We start from the raw sequence: 23,739 nt of genomic DNA, 5'->3' as shown, positions 1-23,739 counted from the left end.
AGATAATGTAACATGATCTTGCAAAAAGAACGAACCATTTAACTTAAAGGGATTTGGAAGAAAGGAAACAAAAGAGATCCAAGAAGAGAAGCAAATGATATGAAAAAAAAATGGCAGATTCGGCAACCTGAGTCACCAGATCCAGATCTCTGAATCTCTGTTTTCCTCACGTTTTCAACCCTCGCAATGCCCCAAGTTCATTCGATCACCATCCTTCTTTTCTCTCTCTCCCTGTTGTCTGCTCCCTTTCTTTCAGGATCGAGAGAAGCAAAAAGCAGAGACATCTTATCTCCTTCGACTCCTCTTCATAAACCAGGGGATATTCTTTCTCTTTGTTCACTGCCCTCAGGTCACTTGGCAATCAAGGCTTCCAGGTCAGCTGCTGCCATTGCCAGGGGGAGTCAGTGCCTGCTCTGACTCGTCCATTCTGCAAGAGTTATGCACACACTGAAGGGTCAGTACTCCAGAGCACTGCTCTTTGCAGCTAGATTAGTGTATGAACAGCTCACCTTGGATGCTTTCTCCTGGGCTTCTGCTGTGATCTAATCTAGGCTATGCCCCAGGACTGGTAATAAAGAAAGCTCATGCCATCCTAGCTTTAAGATTAGTACCACTGCTTCTGAAATTACTTCCATTAATTTTGTAATAATGATTCGCTTCTTATAATGGCTTTTACAGTCGATGATCTCTGGGCATTTTCTGCACATTAATTGTCCCTGACAATGACAAAGACACGTGTGATTATTCATTTGCAGTTAAGGAAGCCAAGGCAAGACAGGCCAATGACCAACTCAAGAAGACATCTAAGACTTAACGGTTTTCCCAATCAGGAATAACTGAACAAATCTAGAGAACAAGTTAACTCTCTCAACTTCTAGATGTGATTTTTTGGTGTTTGCATTCTAAACCATTTAATTCTCTTTGTGTACTTCAATGGCAATTCTAGAACTGATCTATAGCCACAGGGCTCCTAATTGCAGTGACTCATTAGTACTGCCAGGCTAATAGTTACTGATCTCTTAAGTTTTAAGCAGATTTTAGAATAAAAAGGGTAACGGAAGAGACAACATTTGATTTCCATAAGAAAGTGGAAATGGTTACAACCAAGCTAATCTCTGATTCTTAATCAATTTTTGTCTTGTTTGAAGCTTGAACTAAAGGTGCAATTCTTTTTCATTTCTGTTTTAATAATTTTGCCTCAGCTTTGAAGTTTCTGTAAGCTGAGGATAGCTTATCAGAAAAGTCCCAGAGAATGAAAGATGCTTAAATAGGGCTACAAGAGAATAAGATGAGTTTCAGTCTCCCTAGGAAGAGGCTGAGCTCTTCAGTATAAGGCATATACATATTCAATCCTAAGGCAGAAGAACGGATTTAACTACAGTGGATAATACACAAAAATCCATCCTCAGAAGCCCCTCTCAAAGGCTTTGTTCATGATATACTTGGTATCTCGGATTGTTAGTGGCTCACAAGAGAGAAGGAGACATGCCCTTTTCTTTGGTGCTTGATTTAGACATTGCAGTACAGTATTGCACAACAGAGGATAACACCTTTAACTGCTGAAGATTTAATACCTACATAGGGAAATTATACATGCTGGCTTGCCAGCCTATCCGATACCATCATATTCCAAAGAAGCCTGCTTTTGTCTGGCTGAAGAATGCAGCTTATCTGTTTTGTTATTCAATTTTCTAGTAAAGACATGAAGGAATTACCAAAACTGTTTTTTTTTGGGGGGGGAGAGGGAGGAGAGGGAAGGGAGGGTTTGTAGTAAGGTAACAGTTTACAGTGGTGCAGCAATACTGTGGTAGGACTCACGGTGCCTGGATTCTAACACAATAAAACAACCTTCAGGGTGTGAGCACACATTCAGTGTGCAAGTGTGGAAGTGTATAAGCTAATGACCACATTTTAAGCCTCACAAGCACTACTCAGCCAAGTCGGAGTTTTCCACCCCTCATGTTGGCTGCTCACGTGACTTGTTTGAGTTCGTTCTGTTTAAAAAAATGTTGACTGTAACAGGAAAGCATAATTTTTTGCTCGCCCAGCTCATTTAGAGGGATAAATCAGGCAGTGCTGACTCACACAAGTGGTTTGACTGTAGATGTGGTGTGTTAATGAGAGGCTGGAGGGAGCCTAGGAGCAGGAACATCTTCTGCCACTGTCTGCCTCAGGGTGAGTTACCATGTCTAAGGTGAAGGAACTGCAATTTCCTAAACATGCTAAATCAATCGTGAACCTATGATCTTAGGGTGAAAACAGAAATTCCACTATTAGCAGAAGAAACTGTTTCATATAATATAATAGTTTAACATGTATTTACGTTTATGAAATACACTTAGTTGGGAAAGTGCAACATTTTCAGAGGACCAAAGTGACTGAACTGACATCCAACTCCATTTTCCAGAATAGACTATCAGTCTCTTTAAAACAGTTCCTTAGAGTCTATGTCATGACTGAAAACAGAAATTCAGTTCTTGACTCATTATCAAGCATTATCAAACCTAAAAATTTTACCCAGATGCTATCAACATGGTAAAAACCAGTTATACTTTCACCTTCTCTGCTCTCATACTTAACTCATTGATTTGAAGTAGACCTCACCATTGTTTGACATTGTTATGATGATTAGCATCTATGCAGCCTACTCATTCTACCTTAACAATGCTGCTTTGTTACTCTAGAGTTGAAAACTATGTCTCAGGGATATGACTTTCTCAGGGAAAAATTCCTTCTAGCTTCCATGAGAACAAGAGTAAGCTGACAGCTACAAGATTTTATTCTTCTTCTTGCAATTGTGTGCCACAGTATGTGCTTTTTAAATTAATGGAATGCTTTTCTACATGCATGTGTACTCCCCAAAAAACTTCCCCTTCCTCTCTGGTGCAGTTAAAAGCTCAGATTAAAACCTACACACATACAAAACCACACAAATATACATGTTGTGTATATATATTCATATATAAAGATTAAGTTAAAGACACTCTAGGTCAATTTAATATAGGGATACTTTTACAGTTGATACACAGAGGTGAAGTTAAAGAAAGTCACAATAAAGGAGAAAATGAAAATGTCTTTGGACATCAGTGTTTGTGATTATATTTCTTACAATGATCATTTTTTTCTATGTATCTGCAATAATTTAAAATTCATGTTATTGCTATATAATTGAATTATGTACCAGATCAGATCAGAGCCTATTAGTCTACATGTGATTACCAGGATTAGTTTAATAATAGGTGTCACTGCTGAACACTAAGGAAAGCACATTTACTTCCACTGATTTTAAAGTAACCAATTCCAAAGACAAAGGTAAAGACATTCCACAATATTGCCCTTTTAAAATCTGCAAGTATAGTGCCTTACTAAAAATGCAACAGTTTGAGATATTAGTATAATTTCTTCTCTGGTAAATAAAGCAAGCTTCTATGTCTAAGTGAACTTAGTGGCAATTATCCTACTATGGCCTTGATTCCACAATAAGGTGATGTGACACTGGTCCTTACACATTGTCACACTGAAATCATGGTTTAAAATTTGGTGAAACTTGTCCTGAAGTAACTTAAGTATATGCGATGATGTCACTGAGGTTAAACACATTTAAATCATGTTTACCCACACTGTGGTGGGATTTTGGTAGTGCAGGGGGGATTACAGGGATAGCCCCTGTAAGGAGCTACTAGAAGCTTCCTTGGCTCCAAATCGGACCTGCCTCTGGCCAGGGCTGAGTCACTCGGTGCCTCTGTGAACAACATATTTAAGAAGGAACAAAGAAACCTGGGCCATGCGGGGCCTGGTCCCTGGCATTCTCGGTGGGTGGCTGCCTGCGCTGGGCAGCTGCCACTCAACTGGAAACGGCCGGGCAGCATGGCTGGGAGAGCTCTGAGATGCCCAAATCCTGGAGTGCCCATTGGATGGAGTGTGCTCCTGCTGGGACCACCAAGGTTTGTTGGGCCAGTTGGGCTCGGCATGGCTGCAGCGGAGAGAGAAGTGAGATGTGAGAGAAATGGCTATGCAGACACCAGGTCAGTGGAGATGGAGCGGGAGGAGGCATGCCACAGCCGAGACTGCCCTGCAGCTCGTGGTGAGACGGCAGGCGGCCCCTCTGCCACACATGAGAGAAACGGTGGAGCAGAGACCCACCCACAGCCTGCGGAGGACCCCATGCCAGAGCGGGTGGCTGTGCTCAAAGGAGTTTGTAGAGGACTGTCTCCTGTGGGAGAGGACCCCGTGTTGCTGGAGCTTAACGGTGGAGCAGAGATGCATCTGCAGTCCATGGAGAACCCTATGCTGGAGCGGGCGGCTGCACCCTAAGAAGCTGTGACTCTGTGAGAAACGCACGTGCTGAAGTAGTTTGATGGGTAAAGATTGCATCCTGTGGGAAGGACTCACACTGAAGAAGTTTGTGGAGACCTGTCTCCTGTGGGAAGGGACCCCACACTGGAGCACAGCAAGACTGTGAGGAGTCCTCTCCCTGAGAAAGAAGGAGCGGCAGAAACAGTGTATGATGAACTGTCCTCCACCCCGTTCCCCGTCCTCCTGCACTGCTGGGCGCGGAGGTAGAGCAGGGAAGAAGCGAGGAGTAGGGGGAAGGTGTTTTTAAGATTTGGCTTTGTTTCTCATTATCCTCTCTGAATGAACTAGTAACTAATTAAATCGATTTGTCTCCAAGCCGAGCCTGTTTTGCCCTGGGACATGTTTGGTAAGTGATCACTCCTTGTTCTTATCTCAACCCTTGCACCTTTTGTTACATTTTTCTCCTCTCCACCTCACGGAGGAGTGGTGGGGAGATGAGGAATGAGCAAGCAGATATGTGGTGCCTATTTGTTGCCTGGAGCTAAACCACGACACAGCTTCTAATTTAGTTTACTCTGCATGGCTTGAAATAACAAACATATCGTCTTACCCACTTCTTAATATAGTATTATTTCTGAGATTTTGACTAGATAAGTGGATGATATGGTGGGTGGAAAACTGGCTGGACTGCTGGGCTCAAAAGGTGGTGACTGCCAGTAGGAAATCCAGCTGGCAGATGGTTACTACTTGTGTTCCACAGGTGGTGAAACTGGGGGCAATACTGTTTAACATCTTCATTAACAACCTGAATGATAAGGTAGAAAGCATTGTCAGGAAGACTGTGGACAATATCATGTTGGGAGCAGTAGTTAATATACTGGAGGGCAGGACTGTTATTCAGATGGACAGTTGGACAGTAACCTCAAAGTTCAATGAAGGGAAATGTAAAGTCCTACACTCAAGATGAATTAACCCACTGCACCAGCACAGGCTGGGAGTCAACTAGTTGAAAAGCAGGTTTTTAAAAAAACTCCAAAACCTAGTGGTGGACAAGTTGAGCATGAGTCCACAATGTGCCCTTGCAGCAAAGAAGGCCAACCACATCCTAGGCTGTATTAGATAGAGTCTAGTCGACCAATCACAGAAATTATTCTTCCTCTAGACTCAAATGATTCTTCTTCTAGACTGCATCTAGAGTATCGCATCCAGTTCTGGTCTTCCCAGTACAAAAAAGACTGCAATTTCAGAACAAGTCCAGTGGAGCACCACGAAGACAGTCAGAGGGCTGGAACACATGGCAGAAAATAACTGCATTTTCTAGGCCTTAAGAGAAGGTTAAGGAGAGATCTTACTGTTGTCTACAAATACTTAATGGGATGGTGTAGAGAAGATGGAGTCAGGCTCATCTTGGAGTTTTCACAGTCTGAGAAAAAGATGCAAAAGACACAAGCTGGAACACAGGAAATTCCAACTGATAAACGGAAGAAAAATTTTACTATGACAGTGGTCAAACAATACAACAGGTTGCCCAGGGAGGCTAAGGAATCTCCATTCCTCCATCAACTGGACAGGGTCCTGAGCAACCTGCTTTTACTGGACCTCCCTCAAGCAGGAGGTTGGACTAGCTGACCTCTAGAGGTACCTTCCAAGCCCAAAGGATTCAGTAAGACCAAATTCTGTCTTTTGTTGCACTGGCACACTGAAGTCTTCCCTACAAACTGAGAAAGCAAGTTTATTTTTTAAATGCATTTTCTGAAGTTAGCCAGTTAACTGAATTTCCTAGGCTTACATGGACTAAAAGGAGGTGAACTGGTACAAGATCATGTAGTACCCACATGAATTTCATAGTATATGTTTCCAAGACTGTTAGCAATTACTTAACAGTTGAGACTGCCCACAAAGATAAGTAACTTTTGAATTTTATGGGTTATTCCTTCTCCACACAGTCATTGAGGTTTATAAAGCACCGGCAACAAACTAGATTTTATTTCCATTTCTTTCTGCAGGGTTGGGCTCCACAGTTTACTGAAGTCTCAACATGATCTCTTTGCAGGTGGTTTTCTGATGAGTTTGTTCAAAATCTTAATTCTAGAGTATAGGAGGGATCATATCTAAAATACTCAATTATCTAATTTATTTTAAAAAAAGATATGCCTTCAACTCTAAGTTTTAACAAAGTGCTGTATTCTTTAGTCTGAACTCGATCTTTCAATTTGCACTACACACGTTACATTTCTACACAAAAAGCATGGGTTTAAGCAGTAATGCATATAAATGCTTTCTTAGGTCAATTCTTGAAGTCTGCTCTATCATCACAAAGTATTATACACATATAAAATAGCTAACTCTAGGGGGTAGTCATTGTATCTTTTTCATGTGCACACAATCTCTTGCACAACGCAGCCACAAGAGGAAGCAAAAGGAAAACGGAAACATAATAATACTAAAGATTGTATCAGTAATACCAGATTTCAAATAATTTCATAGAGATGCCATGGAGAGATTAATGGGGCTTTGAAGCTGATTCTAAGGGTTCTCTAGGCTTTCCTTGGGAGGAAAACGAAATTTCTTTATTTTTGTTTAATTGAGCCCATTGAGATATTAAGTACCAGAATCACAATCTTACCTTATGGAATTATGATAATAAGGCCCCTCAGCAAATTGATTATTTCCTCACTTATCTCAGATGATGAGAATTTGTTACCCTTCTAATATTTCATAACTGCATATTACAGAACTGCTGCTATTCAATCCCAGTGGTTATAAGCACGAAACAGCAGATTTGGATTTTTTAAAAAGTTGCTTGTTAAGTAGGGGTGCAAGCTGATTTAGTCTGAGACCTAATCAACTAGCATCCAAAAGAAGAACCCCAAAGATGAGCAGAAAGCTAACACATAGTGACAGTGCTTCCAGCTAGTCTTGGACAGTGCCTTTTTAGAGGTGCTACATGCACCTAAAGGTACAATATTCATAAGGAAATGCAAGAATTCATTTGTAAAAGCTGCAGCAAAAGGCCATTATTCTGCTTTCTGTAATCAAAAGGATATTTGAAGTTTAAATAACGTTATCTGAAACAAAAGCCTTTAACACTAAAACCCATAATAAAAGATTGAAACAACTAGTTCTTACAAGCAAGCAAATCCTACATCAAAGTACTTTTTGAAGAACAATTATTCTGTAAGAAAACAGTGGTATCTGAAGATGCCAACCAACAAGTACAAGACCGAGTTCCTTCTTTGTAACTGTTCCAGACTTAATAACACTAGGATCACTCATATTTTGGCATAGAATACATGTAACCCAAGGGAGAAATGCAATAACCTATCTGCGTAAATGGGGGCAAATGCTAACAACCAGTGATGTGTAGTCACCTGATGGTCAGGAATGGAAAGGAGAACTAAATTCAATTTAATTGCATTGAGATTCAGTTAGAATGCCAGTTGTAAGAATCCAGACCCATACTGTTTCCTAATATTGCACTCTTTGAACACTGACTCTCTGGTACGTTTTACCTAGGTCATATTTTTATCCTGGGAAAATCAGACATTTTGTGGTGCAAATATTTATCTAATGGATGATGACAAACATCTGTGTTGCATATCCACAGGTATTTTACTTCTGTGTTAGTCTACATCATGTCAGCATAGTCCTCAAGTGCAGGGCATAGAAATCTTGTAGGTCCCTGCAATCTGAGTCTTCTACTAGTGTCACTTTTGTGAAGGGTGTTTGGGTTTTGTCCTTAACATTCTTCCTTTTTAAGCAACCATCACTCTGAACTGTGCAGAACACAAGTTTGGGGACACTGAAATACAACTTTGAGTATGTCTCAAGAGTCACATGTGGGGATAGGGACATTGCGTACCACCACTACATCTGTCATCATGTAACTCTGGAACTAGGATTGTATGATATTTGGCAAGAACAACGGCACTAACCACTAACTTAGAGAGTGCAAAGATGTGGATGCACAGAGAAAATTACTATTCATATGACTGGAAGCAATCTATAGATAGTTTAAATTTAACCAACACACATTCATCCTTTTTTTTTTTTTTTTTAATTTTTCCATTTCTCAGCTCCACCTCCAACATCCTTTGCAACTACAGTGCCCCAGACCCATTCCCAGGGTCTTCAGATGCGAAAAGGATGTTACCTTCCTCTATCAAATGCTAATTCACCTGCCTCTCTTTCACCGACATGTGTCGTGGATAGGAGTTCTAGTTTCTTCTAAGAAAAGTGCTTTCAGTACAAAAATGCCATATATGTAATTTCTATCATTTGAAAATTGCTTAAGTTGATAAGAATTTCATGAGAAAAGGTTATTTTGCATTTCACATAGAATAAAACTAGCTCACTGTTCCACAAATTGAAGCTGATATAGAACAGGCTGGAAACATCTGTTTTGATACATTTATCTCCTAATGCAAGTCTGTCACAAAACTTGGATTTTCAAAACTGCTTTGCAGATTTAGGATAATTCCTCATGGATTTAAAAGTACTTTTAAAATTACTTTGGCAGTTTGTGACATTTGCAGTTCTGCCTTTGTATGTTTTATGGAAGATGCAACTGAATTATATGTACTACTTAGGACAGAACTCTGAATTTTCAGAAGATAAGTAGCACTTCTCAGCATGAACATACTGAGAAACAGATGAAAATTAATATTGAATTGTTTGAAATGTCAATCTTCTGAGTGAGAAAAGTGGATACAGTTACAGCTTAATTGCTTTCTACCTTATGCAGAAGAACAGAACCAAACAGAAATTGTTTATCTCAAACTAAATGTGAGGTGCAGGTTGGGGCACTTTCTTACTTGTGAAATGCAGATCAATGAAGTGAAAAGGCAAATCTGTTGTTGGCTGCTTGTTGTTATTTGGTGGTGTTGGTTTTGGTAGTCACACTGAATCTAGGCTTTCTTTCCTGGGCCACCTCCACAAGATTTTGCAACTTGTACGACTTGCACTGAGAATTTAATCTTAAGTAATACTGAATGTGAATACAATATTATAAAAGCTATAATAAAGGTTTTAAGGTTTATAAACCTCAAAATATTATATGGCAACATTTAAAATTACCACTATCATCTAGGTAAGATGTCATGGTGCAATACTGAAGATGATTCTTGCGAGACTGACATTTGAAGTAGAAACACTGGTATATTCCAGGCATTTAAACATCAAGATGCCTCACAAAACTAACCACAAAGCAGCCCCAGGTCAGCTATTCCTTGTATTAGAATGACCTATGGGAAAATGCCTGGAATATACCAGTGTTTTATGATAGTGGTAATTTTAAATGTTGCCATATAATATTTTGAGGTTTATAAACCTTAAAACCTTTATTATAGCTTTTATAACATAGGTCATTCTAATACAAGGAATAGCTGACCTGGGGCTGCTTTGTGGTTAGTATTGTGAGGCATCTTGATCTTAGAATGGTTAGGGTTGGAAAGGACCTCAAAGATCATCTATTTTTACAAAGAAGAAAAGCTGTGTGATTCTTTGACTTGGCATTACAACGGAAAACAGATCTGTGAAAGTAGTGTTGTTATCCTAGATCTGAGCCCGTATAGAGTTATTTCTGTTGTTTTGAGTGACAATGAAAAATTTTAGTGCTTTTTCACTAATTACTTTCACAAAGTCAACTGAGCTAATTAAAGGGGAGCAGGACAGTACTTACTCTGCACTATAAGAAAAACTTCTGATGGGATACTACTTGCTCCCCTTCAGTCATCCAAAAGTTAGCCACTGAGTCTCTGGCTACTTCTCTAGATTCTCACACAGGACCCATACCATGTAAGATCCCAGACTTCAGGTGTCAGAGGTAAGCGGGAGGAACACCAAGAGGTGCTGTCCTCTCCCTGCTGTCCCCAGCAGAAGCCTACTCGACCAGCTGAAACACCATTTTTTTTAGATGGTTCATGGTAGAGAAAAATCCCTCCAAATCCAGACAGCCATACTTAGGCAAAAGGGAAGTTCAGATGTAAAAGGCTTAGTCTGGTCTTGAAAACGCTTGATCTTGACTATGATAATAAAAACGAGAATTCGGTTTTACCAACTCTGTTCTTCCACCTAAATCCCTTCACTTGAGAATGTTATTTAATGACTGAGGAAGGAAACCTTTCCTAACCTCTATAACTACCAGGTCTGCTTGTCAGAAATATATTTGAGATAAACTGAAGCAAAAGGCAATGCACAAGTGGCTGAAGACACATGAAAAGTCAAAATCTCCTTGACACAAGGCTTTTACGCTGTAATGGGAAAAATATTTAACATTTAAACTTCCATCAGTTTAAATTCTCAGCTAACATATGTATACAACGCTAGAAGCCAGGGAGTCTGGACTTTGCCATACAGGTGTTATAAAACATCAAAGCTGAATTATGCGTTTACCACCTTAACTAACATCTTTCTCTTCATTGATCTAGAGTAAGGAGCACCAGCTATTAATGCATGACCATAGCTTCCATTTCCTAAATCAACTTCTTGAGGACAGCTGCTTCTTATTCAGGTATCTGTTTATTGTAATACAGGTTTTGCACAGCTCAACTAATAAACACAACAAATGAAGTGCAACAAAAACTGACACAAATTAAACAAATTGCAACATATATTCTGTCTTCACCTTCTTCCGAACAAATGTCTACAATTCCTAATTAATGCTTCCTGGCATCTTGTGCATTGCAAATCTATGTCAATTTAACATTTCAGTGACTAAGCTACTTTATAAGTCAATTAAAAATTCAATAAAATAATTCAGTGTCTCTCTTTCAGATCCTTGCAGATGTATGTGTGAGAAATTCAGAAGTGCCCACATTTAAAAAGGAGAGAAAACGACATGTAGACACTCTAAGTAGGATGAAAGCTGCATATTTGATTTAATCACCTTGCAATCCATCCTCATATTCTCTATTGATATACATCACTAGGACTTAGAATTTCCTATAGCTGCTGTTCTTGTAACTACAAAAGTGAATATTGTTTTCACTTGGATTGATTACCAACACTGAAACAAAGTTATGGTCTTAAAATGTGGCCATGTTCTAAGACAGGAGAACCCCAGGTAGTTAGTTATGCTCCCGAAGAGTCACGTTCTGCTGCAAGAACGCAAATACTTGTTTCTGACGTGTTTTCAGCCTAACAGCCAAAAGTAAATCTTTCCAAATTGTGTATCGTATCACACTTCGAAATAACATACCCGAGCCTGCTTTGAGTGCAAGGCTGGGCAAGATGACCTCCTGAGGTTCCTTCTGACCCGAAATTATTCTGCGAGTCTAACAATTCATTATAGTTGTGAACTCCTGATATATAATTCAATGAGACTTTCTCAAGCTTAGCAATAAAACTTTGAAACAAAGACCAGTTATTTCAGGCACCCAAACAGATTCACATTGCTCATGAGATGGCAAGGCATACACTCAGTGGCAATTTACACATTTCCTAGAATTTTTTCATCACTCAACAATGGTGAGGCAGGGTGAGATCCATTTTATCACATTAGATAAAATAAATCACTTTCTGGGAGTCTCCCTCTCTCAGTCAACTATAAGGCAGTCTAATACAGGTATCTTATATTGGATACTGAACTTTTAGACACACAGCAAGATTAAGGAGGTACCAACACACATTAAGTAACAATTTAATTGATATGCTATCCTTGAATTTTGTGCACATCTTCCAATTACATTACTAACAGATGAGCAGTGAATTGAGAATAATTCAAGACCTTGTAGCCTCTAATTCAGGAACAATTATTAAAAATTGACCCCTGCTACAGGCCCTGTTTCAGGACTTGATTCAAAGCCTTGTAAATGCAACAGAAATTGTACCACTAACTTTACCTATCTGAATCATGCTTTTACAGCGATAGCCACATAAAAGACGTCTTAAGCATTGCAACACTTCGATTTATCCCATCAAACTCCTTAGAATCTAGAGCCCTGAATAGACACATGGATTCTCTGCACATTTTAAGGTAAGAGATACATAAGGACACATCTTCTACACAGGACAAGAAGTCAACAAAAACCTTTAGGTAGAATTGTCTCCTTTTTTTTCAAGGGTGAGTGATCAAAATACTTTCAGCCTCTGAAAACATTTTTTATTTAACCACAAAAATACAGGCCAAGAGAAAGAATGGTGCTCTTGGATTACTAGTACAATACTTCTCCCAGTCAACGTTGACCCTGAATAGGATTGGAAACTGTCGCAGCCGTCTCGGGGACGGAGAGAAGAACGACACAGAATTCAGGTGCAGGAGAAAGAGCCAACGCCAACAGCAGGAGCAGCAGCAGCAGTAGCAGCATCAGCCGTTTATTAATTACAAATCCGTATATATATATATAATATGGTTCACAAGGATGGCCAAGGCAATTGGTCGCTTGACCATCCACCTCCCAGAGTGATTGGCTAAATGCTACAACACCCATTTCAAAACAACTTTCCCAGTGTGCCATAAACAAGACTGCATAACAAGCTACAGGTGCAAGATAAAGTCTTAGTTTACAAAAACCTCAAACTGTTTCTCAGCTAGCCTGCATGGGAAAAGGAACTTTCACAGGACGCTGCAGTAGCTGGAAAATTTCTGCTTCTAGCTTTTTTGTATCCACAGGAAACCACTGTCAGGATAAGTGAAAACTGATAGCAAGATCTGAAGCACAGAACTGTGCATTGAGATTTTACAAATTTTACGTGCACCTCAGCATTTACTCCAAAGCCCCTACCCTTTCGACTTACCACTAAATAATATGAAATGCAATACTAATACAAGTTCCAAAGTGTACTTCAAGAGGGCAAATCTTATATCGTATGCATTCTGCTGTATATGAATAGTGACAAGTTTCTCATCTGAGGGAGCTTGAAAAATCAGCGTAACTCTTCTGAAAGACTATCTACTGCACTTTAAAATGCTACAATAACTGTCATTTAAAATCAAAGGTGCCATACATATCCAAGAACAATGTAAATTCAAATTTTGGGGACATCCTTTAAAACTTTCACTGACAGGGAGAGCCTGTACCTGCTTGTGTAGGTAGAACAACAAGTCACACAGTGTTCAAATAACTGTATGTTTCATACTCTCTTTCGTTAAAGAGGTTGTGGATAGCAGCAGAGAGAAAAACTGCTGGCTGTGTTTCACATAAAAAAAGATGAAGCTGATTCCTTCCCCAAGATGGAATGGGGAATCTCGGTTCAGAAAGCCTTCTCCCATCCAGAGTGGGGAGAGGGACCAGCAAGGAGGGAGGCTGCTGCACTGGTGCTAGCTGGGAGACTAGAGAGGAAAAGAGAGGTCATCTACAGTAGGACATGGGTCTACGGCGCAGGCTTAGGTGATACACAGAAAGTTTCCTAGAAGCCCAGAGAACTGTGCGGAAGGTGTTTGAATCAGAAAGGCGCAGAAGGTTGCTGGAGCAGACTGCAAGGAAACAATCTTGCAAAGATGCTGTTTACAGGAGGTGGATTTATTTTTAAGTCCTTCTGTCCTGTCCAGTTGATCCAAGTTTTCTCTATTTAAAGAGAAAAAAATGTATTCTGTTAGTCATTTTTTTGGCATCATTCCAACAACACGTGGCTTTACAGAATGAAAGTCTGTAGGTGTGCTCACTGCAGGGAAGACGTGGGACAGCTCCGGAGTGAGGCGCTGGCCTCAGTGGCAATCTGCCGTGGCACAGTAGGTCTGCAGGTAATCCTGAAGTTAGAAATGAGCTTCCTATGGGAGGGAGAATAATGCCATATCCTCAAATTAAGGCACCTATATAGCACAGAGGGACACAGAAGGGTGGGTTTCTTATTCTACTTTTTCCGTTTCTCTTTTTTGAAAGAGAAAGCAAGAAGGAAAGAACGAAGCAAGAAGGAAAGAACGTGGGGATGACATAATAGCACAGAGGTCCTTGACAAAGCCCTTGGAGAAGCTGTGGGACAAAAGTGAATCTTTTCTATTGAACCGAATGATCAAAGGCAAAAAACTGTGATTTTTGGTCAACTCAGAGGTGTCCAGGGGGGTTGGAGGGAACTCCAAGGAGGAGCTTAGCAGAGACAGAACCTGCTTCAAGGAAGGAAAACAAGCACACTTGGTCGAAAGGGAGGGAAGCTGAGCCTCCCAAAATGCCTATGGAGCACGTGAAAAGCAGCAGGAAGATGCTGGGGTACCAGAGGGACACAGGGGCATTGTGCAGCCTAGACTGCTGAAACCCAGGAACAACAAAACAGGCAACATCAGCAGTGGGTCTTTTCAAGTCCCACTTCCCTCAACTGTGGCTCTGCTGGGAGAGAGAAAAGGCTGATAAACCTTTCCATGGGGTGCACTTTTGGAAAGCAACACAGACTGGGTACTATTTCACGCAGCCGAGGATCCTGAAAGGCCAGTGGAAAATGAATGTGGTCTGAAGGTGACCAGGAACTCAACTGGGCAGTATGCCCAAGGAGGGAAAACTGGGTGCTGGATTACCTAGTGTCAGTACTAAGTAGGCCAAGTTTACTGTGTCTTTGTCTGAGTGTGGTTTAATTTTGGGAAGGACGAAGATGAATACACCCACTGTATTGGCCTAGAGACATACGGCACAGTACAAAAGCAATGGGGATGGAGAAAAAAGAGGGTTATATTAAGGACATGGAGCATGCCCGAAATGAAACCCAAGAGGAAGACCTTACCATAAACAAAGAAAATGCTGTTACGGGGACAGCTCAGATAAATTGTAAGAGAAGCCCGGCACCAAGCTTTAGCGATATAACACCACACTTGACAGATCTGTGTGAAAACCAAAACAGATTGGTCAATTCGATGAAGTCTAGAAAGAAACTTCTGGTCATTTAAAAAAAGTGTCTTTCTGTTTATTTTGTAGTTCAGTACAGGTGAGTCTGGATTTTAGCAAGCTTTCTGATATATTTGCCAGATGCCTCAACACTGATTTATGGGCTGCTTGGCAGCAGCAGAAAGAAATATTTCATTCTCTGGCACATTTCAGTAAAAATTTCTCAGCTGAGAAAGGAACCACAGCACCACTGAAAATAAAGCTTTACAGATGCATTTGAAAAAATAATCAATTCTATTTATATAATTTTACTACATATACAGTACAACAATTCACCTTCAAAAAGGGCTATCTCAAGGGGGAAATTCGAGTTTTTGTGAGGTAGAGTTTGTCACTGCAAGAATACACGAAGAGGAAAGATAAAAAGGATGTTGATTCTGCTTTGGCAGAAAGGTGCTTGCGCGACTAACCTCAAGAAGCCCCTTTTGAGTCCTCCTTTTCATAACAACAGCTAAGACATCTAGGAACACATGGAACTGTAATATTCACAAAAATGGACTGCCCATAACATGAGTTGAAATCCTTGACAACTCCAGGCGTTTATCATTTCTGAAAATCAGATCTATGATATGCCCTACTTGGTAACAAATATTCAGTAACAAAAGAAATAATGACCGTTATTACTGTTTCTTTAAAGTCCAATGATGAAATCCAAAGAAATAATATATAAAGATCACAACTGAAATGGTTCAGGAATTACAGGCGTAACGTCCCTGTCATATTGCCATGATTGGACTTGTTTTAAACTGCGGCAAATTTGTATTGCAGCTATGAAGTACAATTTCCCAGAATCACCCCACAAATAACTTGAATCTGAGCAGCACTGCATACCCATTACAAGTTGGCTGCATAAATAAATTTATCAGGTAATTATTTTCAACAGACTTTTTCAACCTTTTTAAAATTCACATGTACTTGAATTCCACAAAATATTCAAATGTGGAGGTTGTGCAAGCTTATTATCCATAATCTACCGAATATTTTGAATGGCACATCGCATTACGACAGCTCCCTTTTCACATATTTAGCTCTACTTTCCTAAATGAAATTTGCAAATTTGAGTAGGAAATAAAACTTTCAATTCAAAAATAATAATAATCAGAGCACAGAAAAGGTAACCATATGTAATCTAATTCATGGCATTACAAACCATGTTTATACTCGGTAAATCGAACTTTAGAGTTTTTTGTCATGTCACTAATTAGGGATACAAGAATATAGAAAACTCAGCATGAATGTAGTTTGTGAACTCTGTAGAGGAAGTCCCACAAGTAAAAGAATAAGATGTTAAATAATGGAGGCCATGACATACTGTAGACTGAATGTGGAAGTGGATCACGAGAGGAAAAAAGAAGGTTTGTTATTAATCCATATTAGATACCCTGATACACTTGCTTCAGTGTTAATTTCTAATTTAAAATTAGTAGAAAACAACAAAAAATCACTACGAACACATATGCAGCATCCTGCTTCCTGAAAGCTGAACACAATACACCGAACAAACCTAATTTAATGCAAATTTTTTCAACTATAACATGAGCAAAAGCTGAACAAGCAGGCTGGTCTTACAGGTAAAGCATCAGTCTTGAGTCCAATCCCTGGACAATCACAGCAGGTTTGTGTTACTCACCAACCTCTACCTCTATCTGCTTTACAACATTTGTCAGTGAAGTCTCTCTAGTTCATACAATACGTCAGGGGAGTGATTGCCTTGTTTTAACAACCTGCAGAGTGCTGCTGTAATGAAGCACTAACCCTGAGGTAGCAATGGATACAAATAATAAAACATTATGATCAAAGTATCCATTTGTGGAATTCTGTAATTAAAAGCAGAGGAGGAGAAGTATGCTGTAATGATAACGAGTTAACAAGTTCGCAAAGATGAATAAAAAATATGCTCTTAAGGTACAGAAGAAGTAGAAATAATTTTGGTCATGACTACTGAAAAATTGTTCAAAACCAAGGAATTGATTATTTTTCAAAGACAGAACACGAAAATAAAAGTTCAGTAATCGACAGTGTTTGGATGAATTTCAGGTAAAAAAACCCACCAAAAAACTAAATGAAATAAAAAACCCTCCAAAACCCAACATGTTTGCTTACTATACCATCAGAATTCAGGAGCAACAATGATTTATCTAAACTATCGTCTTCTTCCTTAACTGCATATTTGTTTGTGAATCAAGCATCTCCCAGTTCTCTTGCTGCAGCTACTAATCTGCCCTGTAAATTCTTGGAATCATCACAAAATCTTTATGATTTGTCACTTCATGACCCCAAAAGTTACTTGCAATAGATAATCTGAGGATCAGGAGTGGCTGCTCTGCTTAGATCCTCGACCTGGAAGATTCAAGTGCTACTGTCAGCCTAGGAATGAAGTGCTAAAGCAGGACAAAGCCATTGCTTTTCTTCTGGAGATTACAGTACGACAGATCATAAAACATTGCATAACATTTAATTAATTTAACAATTCCTTGCAATATAGCAATAAGCTGTCACATAAAATGTGAGTATCACACATTAGAGAGAGAATTAAAGAAACTGTGCTAGAAATGTGAGAATAACTGTTTTCATTGTGCTCATTCTGCTGCAAACTGGAAACCTCCCCCCCAAACCCACAGAATACATAGATTGTTTGGAAAGAACATACCTATTAACTCCTTATTTCGGACATCTAAGGCCATGTTTCGTAAAGCTGTAGCAACTGCACATACCACCCGGTCATTGTCTATCCGAAGCAGTTCCACCAGGATTGGCAATCCTTTTTCTTTGCGGACAGCAGCGCGGATATACACTGACCACTGTAAAGACACAGGAGAGCATGGAGAAGAAAGTGAGAAATCCACTACAGAAAGCAAGGCATCTGAGATTACAACAGATACACAGCAAGGGCTAACAGAAGCATGTGGATGCAAATTTCCCCTCAAAAGAGGGGAAATAATTGCATTTATGATGCTAAGCAACCACTTGATTTGGAAATCTGCACTAATTTTTTACAGTGGTAGAGATATTAAATGATGAATTGACTTTACTTCTAGCACACCTGGTTATATTTATACAGCCCAACTCTGCAGACCGCTTGCTTTGCATCAGAATTTCCTATGCAACATCTAATGATGCTCCTTCACTGCTAAAACAACAAACTTTATATTACGAAATATATGTTAAAAAACATGTTCAAGAGGTCTGAGCATTTCTTTGTTATTACCATAAGAACTATTCAGTCTAAAAACATGAAAATGCTGTTGTAATTTCTCTCGTGATTGTCAACTTGTTCAGAAGGAAAAATGAGGATAACACTATGTCTAGTTTTGGCACTTGCAGTGGTCCTAACCGGAAGACTATTGTACGTCAAGGAGTTACAGATTCACATCAGAGTTGACGTGAGGGAGGTGCAGGCCTGTGCTGTGGCCTGTAGCATGTATCACGTAGCTGCAGGATAAAGCCAGTGCCTGATCGTACTGGAGAAGCCTGTAGGCATCTCCCATTTGGCAGCTGGTCATGACACCACTGGCATGCCCTTGTCTTTATCTCAAAGCGATGCAGCATGTTCTTATGTGAACATCCTTTTTGTTTGAGAGTAGAAATGATGAAAAGAGTTGTTTTCTTTGAAGAAAATGTCCTAAGAGCTCTAAAGACTATCCTGCTAGCTAACCTCTCCATGGATGGGATCTGTGCAATGTGCTGTGACTAGCAGGTCCATCCAATGCTGCACAACTTGGAGTTCCCAGCATCTGAAGGGATGAAAGATTAACTATACTATCCTCTTTCTCATTCCACTGTTAGCTCCAGAAGTTGGAAAAAATGAAAACAAGACCAAAACTGCGACCTTGTGGTTTTAAACTCTATGGATATCGCCAAATTTGAGACGTTTGGACACCTGCAGGACATGCAGGTCTTCTCAGCACAACCACTTCAAAACAAGCCATCTACTAGGCACATATTCCTTCCTACATTCTGAACTCCTCTGGAATTTTCATAAAGTTTACATTCATGCTCCTTGTACTGACAGTTGAAAGGGGTTTACTGAAGAAGAGCTTCTCCCTCCTTTCAGTGCCATGGCATAGATGCTTATCCTGCTTATTGCTCCTGGAAGGCGAAGACAAAGTTCTGCAAGCCCTTTGTCTTTGAAATATTTCAAATGTTTCAGAAACTAGGATGACAAGCCTTGGGATTTTCAAATGATGATGACCCTTCTCTTTTGACAAACTTTCCTTAAAGAACAGTTAGATCACACTTTAAAGAAGAGTTAAATCACAATAGCTTTCCTCCATAAACAGAAAGAGCAAAAACAAGTTCCATGAAGTAAAGCCTTAGAAAAAGGAAAGCACACTGACTGTCAGCAGACCGTGCTTAACCTCTGCATACCTCTGCATATGGCCTCTAATTATCACCGTTGAAGTACTCACTTTAAAAGTTAGCATCTGTTTATACTATAGACATGTGCCCTGAACAGCAAAAGCCAGAATACATTTTTTGTGCTAACAACTGTAGATACAGAGACAGATGAGGGCCGCAATGCTGCAGTATCTGGAGTGCAAATTCATTCCAGGTGATGTCATTCTGGGGAAATTGGGAAAAAGGAAAAGAAACCAGCATTTAAAGAATATTATTTTATTATTCCTCCTCTGTAGTAACTATGCATAACAAAAGCCAGCTGGCTGGACTTTGCTGTAGATGAAAGTGATAATGGTTATGATAAGCTTTCAAGTCAGGTAAATAGGACATGGGGTTTCAGCATCACTGAGCACAGAAACATAGTATGTCTAAAACATAAAAGTGCCACCATCTTCCTCAGCAAAGCAAATAGCTCCTAGGAGAGAGAAGAAATGGTAGCAGGATTCTTGATTGATCTCATTCTATGGTCTCTCTTCCATCCTCTTCTCTAGAATCAATGTATACAATGATGATCAGAGAAAAAACTTAAACACACCTTAATAATCAGTGAATTTAATTGACAGTATCTGCTGAAAAATATTTTCTTTCCTATACCTTGATTTTAATAGGATATTAAATATAAAGGATGCTGTGAAAACACCAAATTAATCTGTTTCCTGTTTCAATAAACAGGTATTTACCTGCCAGTTAAAACACACTCTCACCTGCATCTGGGAGTACCTAAAACAATAGCTCTTTGCACTTAAAAATGCTGTACTTTCCACACCTCTCCCAGGGGAGGCCTCCGCTGTGTCTGCTGTGATTACAAGGCGGCTGTCGGAGTGAGAGTTCATGGTAGCAGGACGATTTTGAGAAAGTGGTGAGCCTGTCTGGTTGAGGTGAGAGCTCAAGCTAGCAGACAGTATACTGAAAGATGCTGTCGTTCACTGCAAAAGTACAGCACAGATGTAGCGCCTCCAATACGTATTTCATGGAGAATCAGTGGGGGTGTTTTGTTTTTCAAAAAAATCTCACTTCTGTTTATTCAATATCAGAGACAATCTAAAATGATCTTACAGATTATTCACTGTATTATAAAACCCTCAGTAAACAGTTTTCTTTTGATTTTTTTTTTTTTTTGCAGTCAGCTACCAAGGGAAAACACAAGCACTTGTTTTATGAAACCCAGGTTTACAACAGACTTCTTGGGTTATAATATTTTCATCATCCATTCCAAAACAAAAGTCTAAAAGAAACAAATTAAGAAATGGATTTTTTTAACCCTAGGGAGAGTATAAGACATTGCAGGAGAAACACTGAAATAACTCAGTATGAAAAAAAGATGAAATATAAACCTCCTTACTGGATAAATGACATTCAAGACTTCAGCATCCATAATGAACCAATTAATTTGATCACAATAGTAAAAAATACAGCTCCAAAGTTTTCATAGGGGAAAAATCCACATATAATGTTTTACAGACGCACATATGCACGCACATACATAAAACAATGGTGGAAAGGGCAAAAAGTATGTACAAAACCTCTGCTCTCCCCTGTGCATTTCCCTCCCCCCAACTCTCTTTTTCCAGAGAACGCCATCCGCTTTGGGAAAAGTTCACAGACTCCTCAATGTGTGATTTGCTATCATTTCATCTGCATTTCCAAGTCACGCACCTCAGGCAGAAAGACAGAAATGTCTATTAATTGTTTGAATGGTCTCCGGAGAACTTTCCATGTGGAAAGGGGTAAGAACTGTCTGTGTCTCTTTCCTTAAGCTGCCAATTAGGACGAGTCTCCGCAAGCAATTACGTCACGCTGTGCCGATTTCAGGAACGCTCAAACGGAGATGCCTCAAAAAGGCTATTTTGTTCTCGCAGAGAATGGAAAAACTGCTTCGCTCTTGCGTATACTGATGATCCTTTTGTTTGCCTAAAGCTGTCGTGAAACACGCCTGCATTTCCACATTGCAGGTCAACTGCTAATATGAGCTCAGTGAATTATAAAACAGAAGAGATGAAAAATCGTAAAAAAGAGGCAGAGGGTTTGGTGCCTATCAGCAGGTAAATGAGGCACTCTGCCAACATAATTAATCATCCTGTTACTCCACAAATCAGAGGCAGTGTCGACGATCAAACAACTGTTCAGTTTGTAAAGAGAAAGAGCCCCTACGGGAACAGCAAACACTTTAAAGAGAACAAGGAGCCAAAAAATAAAATCATTACTGTTGCATCAGATTGCGGCTAAATTATCAGAGACAAGCACAGAAGCCGCAGTCTGTGCATGAATCCTCTTTACAGGTAATTGAATTCGGGGAGCATAACCACTATACACCAATTTGAAGGTACCGAGAGCATCTCTATGTCCACTCTCATTAGTAGTTCCCTTTTTATTTTTGTCATAGTAATTAAGTAGAAAAATACAGTAAACTGGAAAATTATTTTTTAGTTTGTCACCGTTATTATTACAAAGGACCCTTCCCAGAGCTGAATGCCCCTAGGGATTAAGATTACATTAGGCTGAAACTCAAAAAAAGAGTAAGTAATCTAGATAAAACTTACTTGTATTTTTCAGAAAAACTGAAAAGCATTTAGGCTGTTAGCTCTTTTTAGTGTTTCATATGTTTTTTTATTCTCCTGTGAAGCACCACCACAGGAGACCAAGCTAAAATATGAAGACATTTCCAGCACAAAATGAAAAAAACCCCACAAAACCCCCTCAAGAAATCCCAACAATTGTGTACTCCTGATATTCTGAACAGATTCACTTTCCTGCCATTGACATCAGTGTTATCATAGTACCTCCAGAACATTTCAGTATCCCATACCTCAATTTGACTAGAATTTGTACCGTATTGGTACAGTTCAACACTGTGACTCAAAGACTATTGAAATATCAAATATTAAAGGGAACCGCTGAGACATAAACTACAAAATGAAAGCCAAATCAGGGCAGCAAGCACGGCAACGCAAACCAAATTACCAACAGAACCAGGAAGAGTAGAAAGACTCAGAATTTGCTATGAGAGGCTTAGAAAGGGTCTGTCTGCTAACAGTAGTGGAACAATAGACCATGGAAGAGAACTGCATGTTGAATAATCAAAGATCAATGAGTAATCAAGGATCAATATTGGTCTTTGTCTGATCATACTCAATGTAACACATGCACCAGGAAAAAAAAGAGAATATTTTTACATTCCACTTAGAAAATTACAGAACTACTTTACTGAAGTAATTTTACCGGGAACCCTAAGAAGTAACATCACCTGACAGAGAGCAACGCTCAGAAATCTTGATTATCTTTTCGCAATTTCTGCAGACAGTGAGGACTTCCCAGAGACTTCCTCCTCCCTGACTGCAGTGCTTTGTTTTCCAAAATGATCGCATCTGGTAGGCCAACAGTAAGTTCTCTACCTCTTTGTGCCAGGACAACAGAAAAGTATTAACTGGTTACTGTCCTCTTGCTCCATGACCTTAGTCAAGCTTAAAGAGAAATGAAAAGATCTGGTGGGTAAAGCTATATATTTAAATAAACAAATTATTTGAGAACGAAAATGTTGTTAACAGAAGATATCTTAAATGTTTGAGGAAGGTAAAGTTCAGACAGAACTGCCCTTGCACCTCATCATTCTTGGTTCTGCAGTACAAGTACGTACTGTGTATTCAAAATCATCTGAGAGCCATTACAATGACTTTTCTAAACATTGTACCTAATATCATTAAAAAAGCAAGTCTTTGAGACAAAAGTGACACGTCTTATGGGAAGCAAACTGAATAAGTATAGTAAAGGATTACTTTGAGCATGAATTCACTGTAAGCTACTGTGCTCCTATTCCACGAACTGATGTCCACGCTGGTCTCCTCATGATGTCTGTGATACGGGTGTTTGCAGCAGCAGGTCTTGTGTCTTGAATATTGTCCTGTCCCTTGAACCTTGTCCTCCTTCCTACAGAACCAATACGTTTCCCTGTATTAATTGATGCTGCCTTATCTACGGGGGGTATTCCATCCAGGTAAGAATTCCAGACAGAATAAAGCATTGGTTATTTAAAAAGTTTGCCTTCGTTGATCATGTGATGTGTTATAAGTGGTCTTCTCCATCCTATCACATAAGGAATTATAATATTAATATTTTGGAGAAAATGAATGTAATATACATTTTCACTGTAATCCAAAACCCTTTCTCCTGGAACAGCCTGATGAAACTCCAAAGGGTTAATATGGAAATAACTAGAGTTATCAGAAAAGTCTGGCAA

General features: G+C 39.5%; 1 protein-coding gene across 3 annotated transcripts in view; it reads right to left on the bottom strand.

Annotated features, from left to right (window-relative positions):
* CTNND2 (catenin delta 2) overlaps positions 1 to 23,739 on the bottom strand; it is a 566,505-nt gene that overhangs the window by 61,356 nt on the left and 481,410 nt on the right. For 2 of the 3 annotated variants that reach the window (XM_086609047.1, XM_086609049.1), the window contains one exon: positions 17,758 to 17,908. In XM_086609047.1, the coding sequence (XP_086465173.1) occupies positions 17,758 to 17,908 (151 nt within the window). Of the gene's footprint in view, positions 1 to 17,757; positions 17,971 to 19,029; positions 19,037 to 23,739 lie in introns of all 3 variants that reach the window. The other variant, XM_086609048.1, reaches the window with a different exon arrangement.

This window comes from Tauraco erythrolophus, chromosome 3, assembly GCF_009769465.1.
Source record: "Tauraco erythrolophus isolate bTauEry1 chromosome 3, bTauEry1.pri, whole genome shotgun sequence".
NCBI lineage: Eukaryota > Metazoa > Chordata > Aves > Musophagiformes > Musophagidae > Tauraco > Tauraco erythrolophus.
The sequence above is the reverse complement of the archived record's forward strand: the minus strand, read 5'-3'. Positions and strand labels throughout refer to the sequence as shown.